The 18,006-nt window shown below is 37.4% G+C and overlaps 1 protein-coding gene across 2 annotated transcripts; it reads left to right on the top strand.

Moving 5' to 3' along the window:
- The first annotated feature begins 1,085 nt into the window (after positions 1 to 1,085).
- Positions 1,086 to 17,707, top strand: LOC120635314. Of its 2 annotated transcripts, none has more exons than XM_039906287.1 (9): positions 1,086 to 1,227; positions 4,452 to 4,594; positions 5,520 to 5,584; positions 6,811 to 6,954; positions 9,640 to 9,725; positions 11,313 to 11,392; positions 14,509 to 14,601; positions 15,973 to 16,063; positions 17,044 to 17,707. In XM_039906287.1, exons 2-9 carry the CDS (start codon positions 4,457 to 4,459, stop codon positions 17,169 to 17,171), a joined length of 825 nt encoding a protein of 274 aa, XP_039762221.1. In that variant the 5' UTR covers positions 1,086 to 1,227; positions 4,452 to 4,456; the 3' UTR covers positions 17,172 to 17,707. The 2 variants fall into 2 exon arrangements, with proteins under 2 accessions (XP_039762221.1, XP_039762222.1); XM_039906288.1 differs by having other exon boundaries at positions 1,215 to 1,227; positions 11,310 to 11,392.
- Positions 17,708 to 18,006: the final 299 nt, after the last annotated feature.

Genomic DNA, 18,006 nt, shown 5'->3' with positions numbered 1-18,006 from the left:
ATATTATGAAAATTAAGCTTAATAATTTGCTATAGTCCGCGAAAAGCAGAAGAATCTGTAGGTATGGTGTATCTTCGGCAATGTACCCTCTACGCACGTTTCGCTCCGAAACCGGAACATCCTCAGGAGATGTTTGACTTAACAATTATTAGGATTCCCTGGCAGAGGTCGCTACTTAGCGATAAGGCCGTCTTTTGCATTCCGCTCCTATATATTTTTGTTTATTCTTCTTTGGTTTCTTTAATTTTTAGTGGTGTGCAAATTAAGATTATAAAAGATAATAAAATAATTTTGCATTATTATTACAGTAAAATTATTGGAGTACTAAAGTTTTTAGTTTTAATTCGAATCATTGAAGCATTTTTTTTATAGTTTCGAATCCAAAACTTAAAATACGCCTAGTGACATCTATTGGAAACACTGGACTATTTTATTCCGTGATATTTAGTGACTATGCAGTCTAAGATGGTAGCGGGCTGACATTTAGTTCCCTAAATTTTAGGGGTTCCACAAATCAGTTTCTACCTGATACCGTACCGGAACGCTAGATCGCACGGCAGCATGTCTTCGTCAGTTGGGTGGTAACTTCCGTCAGACTTTTATTAGATAATATAAATATATTTTAATTTAATGAATTGAATTCAGATATCAATCAAATAAACATAATACAATAAGTATAATTTAAATCGGGTACTTATTCAATAAATTTATAAACCTTTATTTTAATCTTTGATGATAAAATGGAAGTTTGGGACATTAAATAAAATGATGATTTCTTTGAGAAAATGAACCTCGAATTCAAGATGCCCCAGGTGACATCTATAAAACAAAGACTGAAGCTTTGCTTACAATAGTTCTCTATAGATGTCACTATAAATAGTAATAATATTACCTTATGAATTAATTAGTTTTTAAATAAATCAAGACTAGATAAATCTTGTTTCATTTTAATTAAAATTATTATTAAATATCATTGGGGTTAATTGATCAGTTAAATTAAATATAAATCATAACATTTTGTTTTCGGAATTCCTGAACGTCACTTTCATGATTTTGACATTTCGCTCAATTTCGCGTCACCGACGCAAAAAAAATATACGCAATTTTATGTAATGTTTATCATCAAAATTAACTGAAGTTTCGTAGTAAATGTTTAAATTCAGATTGTAAAGTGTATTTTTTGCAAGCGGTAAACTTATCTATTCGTCGTGGATCCCAACGTCAGCGGTAATAAGGATTTGTTTATTATTGTTTGCTTATCGCTCCGGCATGTTATGAGCGTATAATAAAGTTATCAACCACTTTAATTATGAATCGATCAATGAATTGCCTCCTAATAAGACTTATAACCACCTCTGCTCGTGAATTTGCCGGCGTATAAATTTTCATCTCACAAAATTAGATACAGAAAATCAGTATTTTAGAGCAGTTAATCTATTTTTCCCTAATACCTACTAAAAGTTTGGCAACTGTAAAAACCGGTTAGTGTAAAAGTATAATAATCAACAAACATAAAAATCCCTATATCCTGTGTGTATATTTATTATGTAAACTCCATTATGTTTTATGCCAGATGGCAGATCAATATTACATCACAATCCACTTTGCCAATATTCCATAACAAAATCACACAGCAGCCATCTGAATTGATTTTATGCCTAGAAATTATTAATTTATAAAACAGACTGGCTAGCAGAGGCAGGAGATAAAAATTATATCTCTCTCTTTTATATCCTGACAACAGAGGCGTGCATAGCGTACAAGCTATAATTACTTAAGGGTAGACTTTTTATAACACTTACAATACCTATCCTTAAGTTTTTTTCAACTCATACTGGAGATTTTCTTCATTTTGTGTCATCTGGATACCCTCTATGCACGTCACTGGCTGACAAGGGATACAATTTACATGTCCACTGGGCAAATCACAGCAAAAAACTTTTTTTTTCTTGTCACCATCACTATAAAGAAATACCAAACTAGCCCTGCACGCCTAGCATGGACAGGAGACAATTATCTACCTGGGAATGGATAAAAAATTATCTTATCCCACAGCTTTATCAACTCTCACAAGTGGAAATAATATCCAAATAGTGTATGCGTTATAATAAGCAGGGGTAAACATCACCTATTCCATGTTCCCGTGCTTTGGCAGGTGGACACTTTAACTCTATCTCTTGTCACGGGATATAATTTATGTCTCTGCCATAGCTAGCTCTACTGGTGTGAATGGAGTTGGATAGCCAATGTAGCTCATCTTTTCCGTTTGGCGAAAGACCTTAAACTATATGACGATATGATGACAAACCTCCAATAAAATCAAAAGTCAAAGTCAAATATTTTATTCAAATAGGCATACAGATGGCACTTTTGATGTGTTGATTACATACTATATGTACATAGTAGTGAGTAGTGATGGCGATAACTATATTTGTAAGCTTAAAACATGCCTGCACGCCTGTTCACCTGAATAAGATTAGAATAAGGGATCACTCCATATGTGAATGTGGCCTCACTGATATGGTGGCCGAGAACACTCCTTGCGACAACCCAACTAGAACTACAAAAATTCCAACGTCAAGCGTGCCTAGCTATCACAGGCTGCATGAGCACAACACCAACCACTGCGCTGGAAGCTATATTATGCATACCACCACTACACCTACACATCAAAGAGGAAGCCACACTTGCAGCCCTTAGACTGAGGGCTTACGGGCTGTGGAAGGATACAAACATAGGACATACAAGGATACTATCAAAAGAAATTAATAAATGCCCACAACTAGACTGGATATGTGACAAGACGCGGAAACACTATGTGCTAGACAGGCACTATAAAGTAGCCGCTGAAGGAGGAAAAACAGACAAAGCTGACACCGTCGTAATAGAGGTCTACACCGACGGATCAAAGACAAACTCAGGCACTGGAGCGGGGATATACTGCCCGGAGCTTAACATAAACATTGCCCAGCCGCTTGGTAAGAACAACTCCGTCTTCCAAGCGGAGTGCGTGGGCATAACAACAGCAGTCATAGCCATGCTAAACAGAAAGGTAAAAGGCTTCAGCATCAACATAAACAGTGACAGTCAAGCTGTACTAAAAGCCTTAACCAAACACACAACAACATCAAAACTCATACTTGACTGTCACAGGAACCTACAAGCCCTATCAAAATCCAACAGAGTAACCCTAAAATGGATACGAGGTCACAACGGAAACAGAGGAAACGACGCAGCCGACGAATTAGCGCGTCAGGCAGCATCACTAAGGGTAGCTGGACCGGAACCCATCATACCCATACCCTTCACTGAATACAAAACATGGCTCCACAACCAGACGCAAGCATCACACTCGGTACTATGGTCTAAAACAAAAGAGTGCAAACACACGAAGGAGGCCGTACCAGTTCTCAACCCACGACTAACAACAAAATTACTGCAACTGAATCGACCTAAACTAAGGACAGTTGTAGGTATGATAACAGGGCACTGCCCACTAAACAAACACCTTTCCATTTTAGGTATAACTGACAGCCCTCTCTGCAGAGCATGCATGGAGGCGGAGGAAACACCGATACACGTAATACTCCAATGCAACGGAGTAGCAGAACAACGCGCAGCACACATTGGCTCCTCAGCAACACTCCATGAAGCACTCGGCGACCTGGGCGGCCTGCTAAGCTTTTGGAGCGAGCTCGGCTGGCTGGAGTGATCCAGCGGGGAGCCGCATCAGTGGCCATACGTACAACGGACGGTCCCAGACCAACCAAGTGCGGAAAAGGCCCAGGAACAGAAGAAGAAGAAGAAGATGTGAATGTGGCTTGGAAGAAGGCACTGTCTCCCATATCCTCTTCTCTTGCCCTAAACTCCTTCATCCCCTCTATGATGTTCTCCCAGCCCAAGTTCCTCGTCCTCTAAATGTTGAGTGTCTGTTAATGTCTGTGTTTAGCCCATTCTGTAGATTCCTATGTAAATATGTTAAGTGTAATAATATTAAGTTGTAAATATATATGTAAGAACCTTCCTATCTCCAACCGACTAACATTCTAATTATCTGTTTTTCTGTGGTGTTTTCTGTTGGAAATTAACTCATAAAGGAGAAGCAAAAAATCTGCTACTTATTTAAATGCGTCAAGATTAAAATTTGGTCTTCCTCATATTTCACCGATCATTCTCAAAAGCGTGTCTCCTCCATACCACGTGACATTGGCGAAGTAAATCGTACCCAATTGGTACAAACGCAAGCAATTAAAAAAAAAAATAAAAAAAAAAATACGCTTAAAACTAAAGCTACAAGGGTTCCGAACAGCCCTGGTCTAAGAAGAAGCTCGCAACAAACTTAGCCGGGTGAGCTGAGTAGTACAGAGGCAGCAGAAGAAGAATAAGAAAACTGGCGTTGTACAAGGCATGTTTCACAGTCGCAAACTCTGACAGGCTTTCTTTAATTCCAGTCGAGATGTGCACAGGTGAAGCCTGGCGCACTCCTGGGGTGGCCCGCTCGCCCTCGCACGAGTCAGTGACCACCGAGCTGTCACTGTTCAGCGTATCCTCTGCGGCGTCAGATGCCAGGATGCTCCGGTTGTTGGCTTGCAAGGTGACTTATAACTACTGAACAGTATGCTAATTTGTTTTTTTTTATAGTAATAATTGATAGAAACCAGCACAGTTTTTTATAGTAATATATGATAGAGTGGCGCAGTGGGCAGTGACCCTGCTTTCTGATACCAAGGTCGTAGGTTCGATGCCCACAACTGGAAAATGTTTGTGTGATGCGCATGAATGTTTTTCAGTGTCTGGGTGTTTATCTGTATATTATAAGTATTTATGTGTATTATATTCATAAAAAAATATTCATTAGCTATCACAGTACCCATAACACAAGCTACGCTTACTTTGGGGCTAGATGGCGATGTGTGTATTGTCGTAGTATATTTATATTTTATATTTATGTATGAACAGAGCAACAATATGCAAAGTGCCGACCTGTTTCTAAAAATTCAAAATTTAAATTCACTTATTTCAAGTTAACCTATGAATAATATACATAAAATTTTCAAGTTCACCACACAAACGTTTTCTAGTTGTGGGAATCGAATCCACGGCCTTGGACTCAGAAAGCAGGGTCGCTGCCCACTGCGCCATTCGGCCGTCAATCGGTCGGCACTAGTAGCACTGCGTACGACTATACTGAATGAATGAATGAATGACACACTTTTCTTGTACACCACATAAAGTAAATGCAAACATATAGTAAAATAACAATAAAGAGGTAGGTGATGCATTTAAATAAACATGCATATATACCTATATATACAAATATAATATATACATATTTAACTTACAATAAAATATATAGATAAGCGATAATAATTAATACATGTATATACCTATATAATTAATATCAATAATAAATAAAAATATACAATATATTTATTCTGATCTGCCAGCAGCTCGCGGCACAGTAAATCGGTTGGCTGAAGGAAAAAGTCGCTATTAAGATTTCTCTTGTGTTGTTACAGGCAGGCCAAGGGCCAGATCCCACCTTGAGGGTGGCGAGTCCAAATCCCGAGGGGAAACTGATCAAGTTTGTATTTAATGACGTCTTTTTTTAGTCATTTATTTGTTTCTGGTGAAGCGGCGAAGCCGAGTTCGAATCTGTAATCGTCTGTAACTTTTCTAAGTAATGTGCGTTTTACATCGTGAGGAAACCTTTATCCCTGAGAGTTCTCCATGTTCTCAAAGGTGTGTGAAGTCCACCAACCCCCACTGGGATAGAGTGGTGGACTACCTTAACCCCTTCTTATTTGGGGGTGGAGATCCGTGACCTGTAGTGGGCCGGTATTGCGTTGATAGTGGAATACAGTATTCCAGCGATTGTGTTAAAACTGTTTTTGTCTGGTGGCTTTGGCCGCGGCTAGTTACCACCTTACCGATAAAGACGTGCCGCTAAGCGACTTGGTGTTCCGGTGCGATATCGCGTAGAAACTTACTTCTTCATACTCCGTAACAGGCTGGCCCGCTACCATCTTAGGTGAAATTGCAGTTAAGAGTTAACTCGTAGAACAGAATATTATTTTCCCCTGTTTACACATAGAAAGGCAGTTGACAAGTCCTAGCAAAGCATTCAAAACAGTATACCAATAATAGTATACAATAAGTACAAAATTATCTAAGTATTATCACAATGTAATAATATAAGTATAGTATTAAACAGAAGTAAAAACAAAAGTGAAGCAATAAAGAAAAGAAAAGAAGAAATAAATGTTGTAGTAAATTAAATTAAGAAAAAAAACGGCTGAGTCTCTTGCCGACTTCTTTAAGAATCTGCCTTCCGAACCCGGTAATAGAGTCACTACAAACAGACTGACTTGACGTTTCAAAAGCGCTTATATTCACATTTTGCGTCCATTAACATCTTGGAGATGTATTAAACGTAAGCTTATAGAAAAGTCCTATTATAGTATAAAGGACTAAAAGGACTAAGTAATCGATAAAAAAACTTGGGTGTGAATGATTGCTCTAACCAGGTTGCTCTTCTAATAATTTTAAATGACATTGTGAGATGGTGATAACAAAAAAAAACACCCGGCTAAGTTTGTTGCGGGCTTCTTCTTAGACCAGGACGCGTTTGGAAACCTCGTAGCTTTAGTTCTAAGTTTACGAATGCGGTTATCGCCGTTATCTCACTACCGTGTAAAAGTGCCATCTATGGGCCTGCTTGAATAAAGATCTTTTTGACTTTATTATACCTACTCGAAATGAATGATTTTTTATTTGGAACTTGCCATTATTCGTGCGGCCGGCCCGCAGGCGCGGCTCGTGTTCGCTGCAGTCGGCGGACGCGTGTCGCGAGCTGCTAGCCGGCTGTGCGGCGCTGTGCTCGCAGCTGGGCCTACGCCGCTCCTTCAGCGCGGGGGACGTGGCCGCGCCGCCCGCCTGCCGGCCCACGCGCAGGTAAGCGCCGAGCACGTACGGGCTCCCCGCCGCAAGTCTCTTTTGCAGTGAAACTTTCATCACGTCATTATTATTTTTATTAAATTCTTTATTGCACACACAAAAACGAAATACAAACAAACACATTTACAAATAACAGATAATAAAAAACTAGTTTAGGTGTGCAAAAGCGGTCTTATCGCTAAAGCGATCTCTCCCAGACAACCTTTGGTGATAGTAGTTTTTGTAAGGAACGGGCTGGTGCGATGGCCACGGGGGTTTTACGGGGGTTTTAGTGAATAAAAAAACCCACATAACCCGATCTCCGAACCCGTAAGACACACTTATACAAAAATGTGTAGGATTCAGCCGGCGAGAAAATGCGACAGGAATATACATACTATTTCATCTGTTTTTTCCCTATTTAAGTTACCAAGGAAATCGAATAATATCTAGATAAAGAAACGAACACATAAATATACAGGACAGAGTGAGATAGGAAACATTATACAATATTTTACCTATTCCAGTTACCATGGAAACTATTTAGTTTAATAAACCTTACATTTATCCTTATAGTTGTAATACTCTACATCCACCTCAATCTCCCGTAGGCTACTTTTCAGAAGTTACACTTCCTCCGTGTGTGAATAAATTGCACAGGATTTTTTTTTAAATTTCTTTTACAGCTGCAACTCGCCAATCCGTTTGAGACATTGGGCCGTTCGTTTGTGGGCTTAGGTAATTCCCTGCCGCGAGCGAGTGCAGAACCTAACGCCATACTGGCCCTATAAATTACCACGTAACTATATGACGTTATTTAAGATAACGGACCGCACTTTGGTTAAACAATCGTTCCAGCCTTCGTCTCACAACAGCGTGAGAAGTGCGGAGTTCTTTGACCGCGCAATTGCGCTAGGCCGGCTCGGTTCTACTTGCGCTCCGTTACTCTCAATGAGTATACCAACAAGTTGACACACCACAAACCCCTTTTTTTTTTTTTAGTAAAAACTTTTAAACCTTTACAAATCCCGTGGGCAATGAGTATACCAACAAGTTGACTCACCACAAACCCTTTTTTTTAGTAAAAACTTTTAAACCGTTAGAAATCGCGTGGGAACCGTTTGTTTTCCTGGGATAAACAGTAGATTATGTTACTCTCCGTCCTTTCTACCAACTCATATCTATGCGAAAAATCAAGTTGTTTCGTGGCTTTGCGGTTGTCAAAGAAAAAAAAAATAGTTTATTTCGGTAAGAAACAAAGTGGCATCAATATATCGCTGAAGCCTTCTTTTAAGAGTAGTATTACTACCTGTGTCAGAAGACTCCGCTCTTCCATTACAATTAAAATAAACTTAACAAATTACATTAAAATGAAGGTAGGTAAACAAACAAAACAAGAGATACAATGATATACAAAAGGACAGACATGTTATAAAGAAATTTAGATGATAATAAAAAAATAACAACCTATAATAAAAAGAGAATACAAACAAACAAATACTCCATATTTATAATATTAGTTAGGGATTATAAGTGTTATATTATACGTGTGTATGTGTAGTCTATTTATTCTATTTCTTTGAATAAAAGTAATTAAAGTGTATTTTAAATTATCTTATTTATTTTATCACATTTGTTTTTTTTTTATATATTTTCAGCACAGTTGCTCGTAACGTGGTCACGCCTGCTTTATTTAACATTACCGCACTTGTGTTTTATTTATGATGTCCCGATTAAGTTATGTATGTCGGTATAACTTGGTGCGCAAAAAAAATGGTCTCGCCATTTGCCGTGATGAATATTTTGTTAATATTTTAGCTTTATGGTTGATTATTAATAATTTAACTCCGAAAGGAGAGCAATAGTAGGTTGCACTCTGGGAATAATCATCGAGAAGAATCACTACAAACAGACAGACTTGACGTTTCAAAAGTGCTTATATTAGGCTTACTTGAAATAAATGAATTTTGAATTTTGAGGAATTAATCGCGAGTTAACATGTTTCCACCAAAGTCAAGAGAGCTTTCATTCAGTGAAAAAACAGTACTAATGGTCGGTTATTTTCCGAAAGTGTATTTAAATGTTTAGCCTGTATCTTTCCTCGCAAGTTTGATGAAAATCGCATGATACGCGTATTGTACCTACATTGCTAATTACACTCTCGGCCTCCCTATCCGCCTTATACCGCATCGACTGTAAAATGCAATGGAACCATACTTGTTGCATAATCTACTATTAAAACATACTGAGGTCAGACGACATCGAGCGCAAGCGGCACACAACCGTAGAATTGGGAGCTCTTTACTAAATACCTAATATGAGCTATGTCCAGCTTTGGACGTCTATCGACCGATATGATATTTATGATAGAAAACAAACTTTACACTAAAAAAGTAATAAATAAGTATACTACGACATACACACATCGTAATCGTCGTACATCTAGCCTCAAAGTAAGCGTAGCTTGTGTTATGGGTACTGAAATGACTGAAGAATATTTTAATGAATAATATACCTAAATACTTAGTATATACATTATACATATAAATACCAAGGCAATGAAAAACATTCATGTTCATCACAGACTTAGAACTTGGACTCAGGAAGCAGAGTCGCTGCCCACTGGGAAAATCGTCAATAATTTCAATTATAAGACAAGTTAGAAAAAGTTACGTATGTGTAAATCGGAATGCTATTTCGCAGCGCGACTTCAGAAGTGGGATTGTGCGCGGCGCTCGAGGCGCTGACGATGACCGCCGCGTCGCGTTCCTGCAGCACGTGGGTCGCCGGTAAGTTGCACTGCTTCCATAAATAAATAATAAATATATTGCGACAACACACATCGCCATCTAGCCCCAAAGTAAGCGTAGCTTGTGTTATGGGTACTAAGATAACTGATGAATAAAATACATACACAATATACCTAAATACTTATTACATATAGATAAACACCCGGATACTGAAAAACATTTATGTTTATCACACAAATATTGTCCAATTGTGGGAAAGAACCCACGGCCTTGGACTTAGGAAGGGTCGCAGCCCACTGCGTCAGTCGGCCCTCAATGGTTTACCGCGTCAGGTCCTTCTTGGCGCAGTCACAAACAAACAGAAAGGTCCATAAGTTACGTGAGGTGTTTTTTTTTTCAATTTTCTGTGTAACATTCTCAGTGTTTACTTATGACAACCCTATTGAAGATAAAAGACCGACACGGGCATAGTACCTACGCTACGCGACGCGTACCTAATGAAGTGACATGAGTCACTTGATTTTACTTTTGCATTTATTTCAGTAACAACTATGGCAGTGGTTTAATCAAAATGTATTAGAGTTTCGGTTTCACAGATAAGTTTTAGAGACAATAAATTTTTCATTTACACGTTGACTGATAAATGTCATTATGTCGTAACTTTCGGATGTTCAAATAGAGTTATTAAGAATTTGAAATAATTTTAAAGCGTACAAAAATCGCATTTTAGTTATCAAAAAAAAAATAACAAATACATATTACTAAACTGGTTTTCCTACGGAAGTTTGGACAGCAATGAATGTTTTGTTTTACGAAAACTTCCGTAACAATGACGATTGGTAATCCACGACTGATTTTTTTATGAGTGAGGCAAATAAATGTAAAAATTGATAAATGCTGTGTTTTTCAAATACAGAAAAAATATAATGAAATAATCCCTATCCCTACTAATATTATAAATGTCAATGTAAGTTTGTTTGTTACGCTTTCACGCAAAAACTACTAAACCGATCCTCATGAAACTTTGTACACATATTCTTGGAAGTGTTAGAAGTAATATAGGATACATTTTATCCTGACATTAAGCTCTGTTCCTTTGCGAGAGGGAATGAAAGTGTTTGACGATTTTACACCATAACTCCGACAAATTATAACCGATTTAAATAATCATTTTAGTACTATAGAGGTTATAATATTTATTTAATTTTGCCCAAACTGTGGTTGGAGATAGAGGACAGAACTCCTCAGCGGACAGCGGCAAACCCCTCATTTAAGACTTAGCGATACTGAATACTTTAGATCTACAACTCAATTTAATGCCACACCAAAAAACAAAATCAAACGCAAGCGAAGTCGCGAGAAGCAGCTAGTATTATAATGAAGCGGTGATAGCCCAGTGGATAGGACTTCGACTTCACTTTCGGGGGACCCAGTTCGAATCCCAACACGCGCCTCTAACTATTCTAAGTTACGTGCGTTCTAAGCAATTAAAATATCACTTGCTTGCCTGAGAGTTCTACATAACGTTCTCAAAGGTGTGTGGAGTCCACCAAACCGCACTGGGCCAGCGTGGTGGATATGATTGTAAAACAGCCTGTATATGAGTGGTGTTTTTCCCAACAGTAGGCGGTTCTCAGCTGCCCTCCCCCCAGCGGTCGCACCCCGCGCAACCCCCCCAGAGGTCTCTGCCCAGCGACAACAAAAAGGTAAAGGTTATAAAAAAAAAAAATTTAATACAGCTGCATCGTCACTTACTACTATCAAATGAGATTGCAGTCTAGTGCTTACATGTGGTGGGATAAAAAGAAAACGAGTACGTACTTATGTACGCTTTAGAAGTTACACTTCTCTGGCGTAACACGATAAAAATTTCTTTTCACAATTTTTATCTTACGCCTTATTCTACGTTTGTAGAGAAAACGACACTGTAGTCGTAAAAATGTAATAGGCCCGTTTTGACATTTGTGCAAGACCATAGAATGTAACTTGGAACGAAACTGAAAGAAACAATGAAATAAAAATCAATTACATACGGAGTTTTAAAAAAATACGTAAATTTTTTTGGGACGTTAAATAATATGAAAGAATATATCGCGAGTATTCTTTTTGCCCTTACTTCATAGTAGCATGCAATTTATAATTGTTGCGAAACGTTCCGAAAACAGTTACATTTCAGTCTTTTTTTTTGTACTTGAGCTGTAACCATTTTTTTTACTGAATATCGATAATAAATTTTGTGTAGTTATCATTACTGCAAATAAGAGTTTAGTCTAAATAAAGAGTCTGTGTTGATGTGTCAGACCAAGCGGCACATAACTGAAGCGTCCCCGCGCGCACTGCGCGGTTTTTCGTTCCTCATCTTGTAAAGTTGACTGTGCGCTCGTTTAAGTTTTATATTGGTTGTGAAGTTAAAGGAATACTTTGAACGCAGGAACACTTTACAATACATAATAATATCAATCAAGTACTGAGACAAACTTGAATTGATTTCTCGTGAGTATCGAGTACCGAGTCTTATGGTTCCATAACTAGTTACGTCGCCATGACAAATGTCAAAACGGGCCTATTACTTTTTTACGACTATAACAATAGAAAAAAGGTATTTAATACATTGAAAGTTTTATTATAAAACATTATCTTGGTATCTCATTATAGGACCACCAAGTTTCACTGAATTCGAGATTTTTATTTATTTAAACAACTTTATTGCATAATAAAGGAAACACATAGGAACACTTACAATAACATAAATTATATGCAAAAGGCGGCAATATATATTAATAAATATGCATAAACACACACATATACATATAATATTAACATGTTTATAGTGACCAATAGTGCCTCCTTACAAGACTTAAAAATCGCAGGGGATTTAGAACGTCGAATGTCATCAGGGAGTTCATTCCACAGCGTTGCCGCTTTTATTGTAAAGGACTCTGAATAACTGCGACAGTTACACCATTCTAAGCACATTTTCTCGGGTGGATCGCTGAGAGCCTTGGAATGTGCACGGGCCAAGTAAATTGAATCGTTCTAAGTTATGGTAGTGTGGTGTCCAAGGAAGAAAGAGTCTAACCACATTTTCTCGGGTGGATCGCTGAGAGCCTTGGGATGTGCACGGGCCAAGAAAATTGAATCGTTCTTTAAGGTAGGGTGGTGTCCAAGGAAGAAAAAGAGTACGGGATAGATAATACATGCAGATTACGCCGATGCCTCATAGGAAGCCATTTCAGTTTGTTCCGATACTCTGAGATGTGATCAAATTTCCGGAGGCCAAATATAAATCTAATACATGAATACAATTGAATCAATGAAATCACCGGAATGAGCCCGCTGTCTTTGGCAATTGAAAGTGTACACTGTCAAACCTTATAGCTAACTTCAGGGTGTCGGTTTTTTGTGACGGTGTGCGCGCGCATCGTATAAAGTGAGCTGGCGATATATTCTCCTCTCACTCGGTTTCGCAACTAACTTCATCCTGTTTAAATCGTGTAAACATGTTATCATTACATAGTAAATAGTACAAAGTCGCTCGCGCTGTCTGTACGTTTAGATCTTCTTAACGACACAACGGATTTTTAATAAGTTTCCAGAAATAGAAAGAGTTATTCAAAAGGGAGGTTTTAATGTAATAAACAAACATGTTGTCTACAGAAAAGGAAAAAAATCCAAAGTTTTTTTTGTTCCACTACAAGTTAGTTAACTGCAATTTCACCTGGTGGTAGCGTCAATAATTTGTAATGTGATGTCGTAACAAACCAATTTTTATGCGCTTATATTCTAAACCCGTTTGCTCAAAGTGGTGATTATAGCGAAACCTCTTGGCAGAGGCCTTTTGTCCAGAGGACTGTTATAGACTGTTTTACGCTTCGTGAAAAATTTAAACAAATAGATATTCTTACAGTAGCTTCGCAATATAGTTACAATAATATATAGTCTTTGTGAGACAAAATATTACTCTTTATAAACAAAAAGCTGCAATTAACAATCGACTTACCAGAAACGGTCATAAATTAGTGATATCTGCATATCGTCTGCGAAAGGTGCAGAACTCCTTTGTGGGGTTGAGTATACGCTTTTACAACATGATTCCTATGGAAATTTTTGACCTACCGATGCATACATTTAAAAAATGTGTAAAAACGAATCTAGTACAGCGAGGTCAGTGTAACTCTCGAATCTAGTACTATACATTTGATGAATTCCTCAATGACAAGGTAGAATGGAAGCAGCCAGCCTCGCTCTCATCTCCCGCAAGATAACAACATGATTGTAAATGTTGATGTTGGAAAAGAGCAACTACTGAGTTTCTTGCCGACTCTTCTCGGTAGAATCTGTAACAAATATACATACTTGACGTTTCAAAAGTGCTTATACATTAGGCCTACTTGAAATAAACTAATTTGAATTATTAAATATATATAGTATTAGGAATTATTAAGTATACCTATCATAGTATTGAGGACTACGCCAACGATAAAAAGGCTTGGGTGTAAATTGTTGCTCTAACCAGGTTGCTTCTTTAATAGTTTTTAAAGGACAATGTGAGATGGTGATAACAAAAAAAAATAACAACCGGCTAAGTTTGTTGTGGGCTTCGTCTTAGACCAGGGCGCGTTTGGAACCCTCGTAGTTTTAGTTTTAAGTTGACGAATTTATTTATCGCCATCAACTCACTCCTATGTCATATTTTACATGTAATGTACGTATCAAAAGTGACATCTATGTGCCTATTTGAATAAAGAAATATTTGACTTTGACTTTGAATTTGAATTTGAATTTATAGACTGTTGATGAAAGGTGGCCACTTTGCCGGCAGGTTCGCCAGAACTACATCAAGCGGCGCTTACTGACCACGTACCGTGCTCTGGAGAGAATGTCGCAGTCCGACTTCAACTTAGACAAACTTGAGGTGAGATTTCTAACTATTACGCCGAGATGAAGGTTAAAATAAATAAATATACTAAAACAATAAACGTTAGCGGTGATAGTAGTTAAGGATTAAGTGTAAGGTTGAAATAAATCGAAGAGTTCGGTTGAACGCGCTAATCTATGTTATATATATCTATTTTGTGCGATAGTTCATTTATCGAGGCTTTGTAACATCGCGCTACGACTAATAAGAACGTGGCCAAACATTAATGTTACCATCATTTTAGAGTTTAGCGGTTATAAAATAAGACAAAACAATGGATGCCAGAATGTTCCATTTTAAAAATTAAAAAAAAAAATCCGCTACTGCATATGTCTTAACTTTTTCATGTTTATTCTTACTCGTACAAAGATTCGGGAAAATTCTATATACAGCGTTAAATAAAAAAAAGACAAAATAATGGTTGCCAGAACGTTCCATTTTCAAATTAAAAAAATAATCTGCCACTGCATATGTCTTAACTTTTTAATGTTTAGTCATACTCGGACAAAGAATCGGGGTAGTTCTATAAACAGCGTTAAATAAAAAATTACAAAAAGTTCTCGACCTGTAGTTCTTTACATCAAAACTAACAACATTTGTTGTACTCTTTTTTTTACTGGATATTTACTGAAGTAATATTCAATATTTCACATACATACTCTACTTGTTACTACTCTATAATGTAACATCGGCAACAGTACGCGAACCGCGACTCTATCGCACGGTCATTGACCCGGCTACGCGACGTTTTCCAATCACATGTATTTGGTTTCACAGTGTAATGTCACTTTACAGAGATAACATGATTGATTTTTTATATGAAATCAATTAATACTGTGTTTTGAAAAGTGGTAAAACAAACATTGCATATTCATTTTTTTTTATAATATTTATTATTGTTTTTACCTACAATTGGAGGAATTATCGATTTTATAAATTTTAGATGCATATAAAAATTTTAGGAACCGACAGGATTTGAACCTGCGACTCTCGGGCAATCGCGGCCTGAGCGCTTTCACCAATTAAGCTACGTCTCTCCTACCGTCGATGCCGAAATTAGTATATGCCTTTCACATCAGTCTTATAGCGACTGTAGCGTCATCTAGTAGGAAACGTTGCAGTTTCGATCTACTTTTTCAAAGGTCCATATTACAATGAGACACTTTTGAAACAAGAGATGACACATTGCTTTTTATATGCATTTTAAATTTATAAAATTGATAATACCTCCAAGTGTAGGTAAAAACACTAATAAAAATTAGAAAAAAAGTATTTATGTGTACCTATTATATTCATAAAAAAATATTCATCAGCTATTTATATGCATTTTAAATTTATAAAATTGCATAAAATATCCCTTTTTTTCAGGCTGTAGCGTCCGCTGCCGTGGACAACGCAGACCCGGGGCCAACCACGCTGGCCGTGCCGCCGAAACCCATCCCCAAGTTCGTGCATCCAGGTAAAGTCGTAGGAAGGGGTGCCAACGTACTCATCACCCCAACACCCCCCCCAAGATCTCATCGATCCCTGGGGCTCTTCTCATGGCGTTCTCGCGCTCGCCCCACTCTCCCGGTGACGCCGTAGCAACCCCTCAGGTGGTTAGCGGTAAGCGGTGAATGGAAACAACGGCAGGAAACCTGCGTACCTGAGAGGTTTCCGTAACTTTCTCAATTATATCATCCATTTGGATGAATCACATCGATACTTTGCTCCGTTGCTGCGTGAAAGCACACCGTTTGGATGATATAATAGGTTATTATGACATTGGGTGTTTTAATGTTGGCAATAAGCTAACTGTTTGTTACCTTTTATAGAAAACTAGCGTACCCAGCCCGCTTCGCCGGGCTAGATTTTGCTTTATTTTATTTAAACAATAAACTTACATCATTAAATTTTTAATTTAAGTCTCATTATATATTAAATCATTTATTTCTCTCCGTATTCATTCTCTTCTATTCTCTTCTCGAAGTGAAGATTATTATCTACACCCATGTACACCCAACAATAGAATATCATTATAGTAAATAAAAGCTGTATTTGACAGTTTGACAGTTCAAAAATAGGAGTGCTCCGATCGTCACCAAACTTTACAGGATTACTCGCCAGGTCAATCCGGAGATTCCCTGAAAGTTTCATTGAAATCGGTCCAGCCGTTTCGGAGCCTATACGGAACATACCCACACACCTTCTCTTTTATATATTTATAGATAGAAGATTTAAAGCACATATAATTATAATAATTCTACTCCCAGTAGATAAATTATTATATTTCAAATAATGTTTTATATATCAGCAAATCAGTCATATAACTGATAAGTACAACTGTATTTGTAATCGATGTAAATCATAAAGAAGTAACCTATGAAAAACTTAGTTACAGTGGGACAATAGGGACCAGGTCGAGTGCGTTGATGATGAAGACTTTATTTTCGTTTCCAGAAGCCGCTCAGCTTGCTCTCACAGCGGCTGACCTTGAACGCGAAAGAGGACGTCCCCTCTCCAAATACGAGAGGAACATGATGATATTCAACTGGCTCCACACCCTAGACGAAGCTGCTCCGTTTTAAACACGCGTTCTGCGTCGTTCCATCGCGTTCTGTATCGTTCCATCGCGTTCTGTATCGTTCCATCGCGTTCTGTGTCGTTCCATTAAGTTCTTACGTGTTTCTATCGTTTCCGGCAGCTTTTATTGTGTTTATTCTATAAGTTTATGAAACACGTACTGAAAACACATAAGAATGTGTTTTGGACGTGTATAATTACAAAATAAGCTTATAAAGTACAATTCGTCTCATATTTTATTGCTTTAATGTAATATATGTATTTTTTTCTAAAGTATTAACGGAACTTAATGATGTTCAGCTGCTTCCTTCCAAGAGTCCGCTCCGTTGTATTAATACGTTCAAAATAAGACGGCTTTAAATTCGTTCCATGGTGATCTGAATCGCAACATCGTGCTTTGCGCTAACCGGCAGTTTATATGGTTTTCTAATACATTTATGAACGATCTGATTGCGTTCCATTGCGTCCAATACTGCTTCTTCTATTGTTTCCATTGCGCGCGCTCATATTTTTATATGTTATAAAGTATAATTTTAAAAATTAATGGAACGTTTAAAATAGTTTCATTAATTTCTTAAATTATACTTCTATGAAAGTTATGATGATCTCTCAATATTTTTATGTCTCAAATGAAATATAACAAACTTTATTTAAATTTTATATGCATCCATATCTTAAAGTCTCATATTATTGTAACACATAGAGTAAATAAAGGTTGTAATGCTATTTCTATATGATCTCATCGATATGTAAAATATATTTTTTTTTTATTTTATTGCTTAATAATTTTATTCATTTAATTTAAAAATGCTTAATAATTTTTTTCATTTAATCATCGTC

This window comes from Pararge aegeria, chromosome 26 (assembly GCF_905163445.1).
Source record: "Pararge aegeria chromosome 26, ilParAegt1.1, whole genome shotgun sequence".
Classification (NCBI taxonomy): domain Eukaryota; kingdom Metazoa; phylum Arthropoda; class Insecta; order Lepidoptera; family Nymphalidae; genus Pararge; species Pararge aegeria.
This window is presented reverse-complemented; position numbering and strand designations above follow the sequence as displayed.

Coding starts and splice junctions, on each gene's coding strand:
- LOC120635314 (XM_039906288.1), top strand. CDS start 4,457: ATGTGCACAGGTGAAGCCTGGCGCACTCCTGGGGTGGCCCGCTCGCCC. Junction 6,955..9,639: donor GCCTGCCGGCCCACGCGCAG/GTAAGCGCCGAG, acceptor GCTATTTCGCAG/CGCGACTTCAGAAGTGGGAT. Junction 9,726..11,309: donor CTGCAGCACGTGGGTCGCCG/GTAAGTTGCACT, acceptor TTTTCCCAACAG/TAGGCGGTTCTCAGCTGCCC.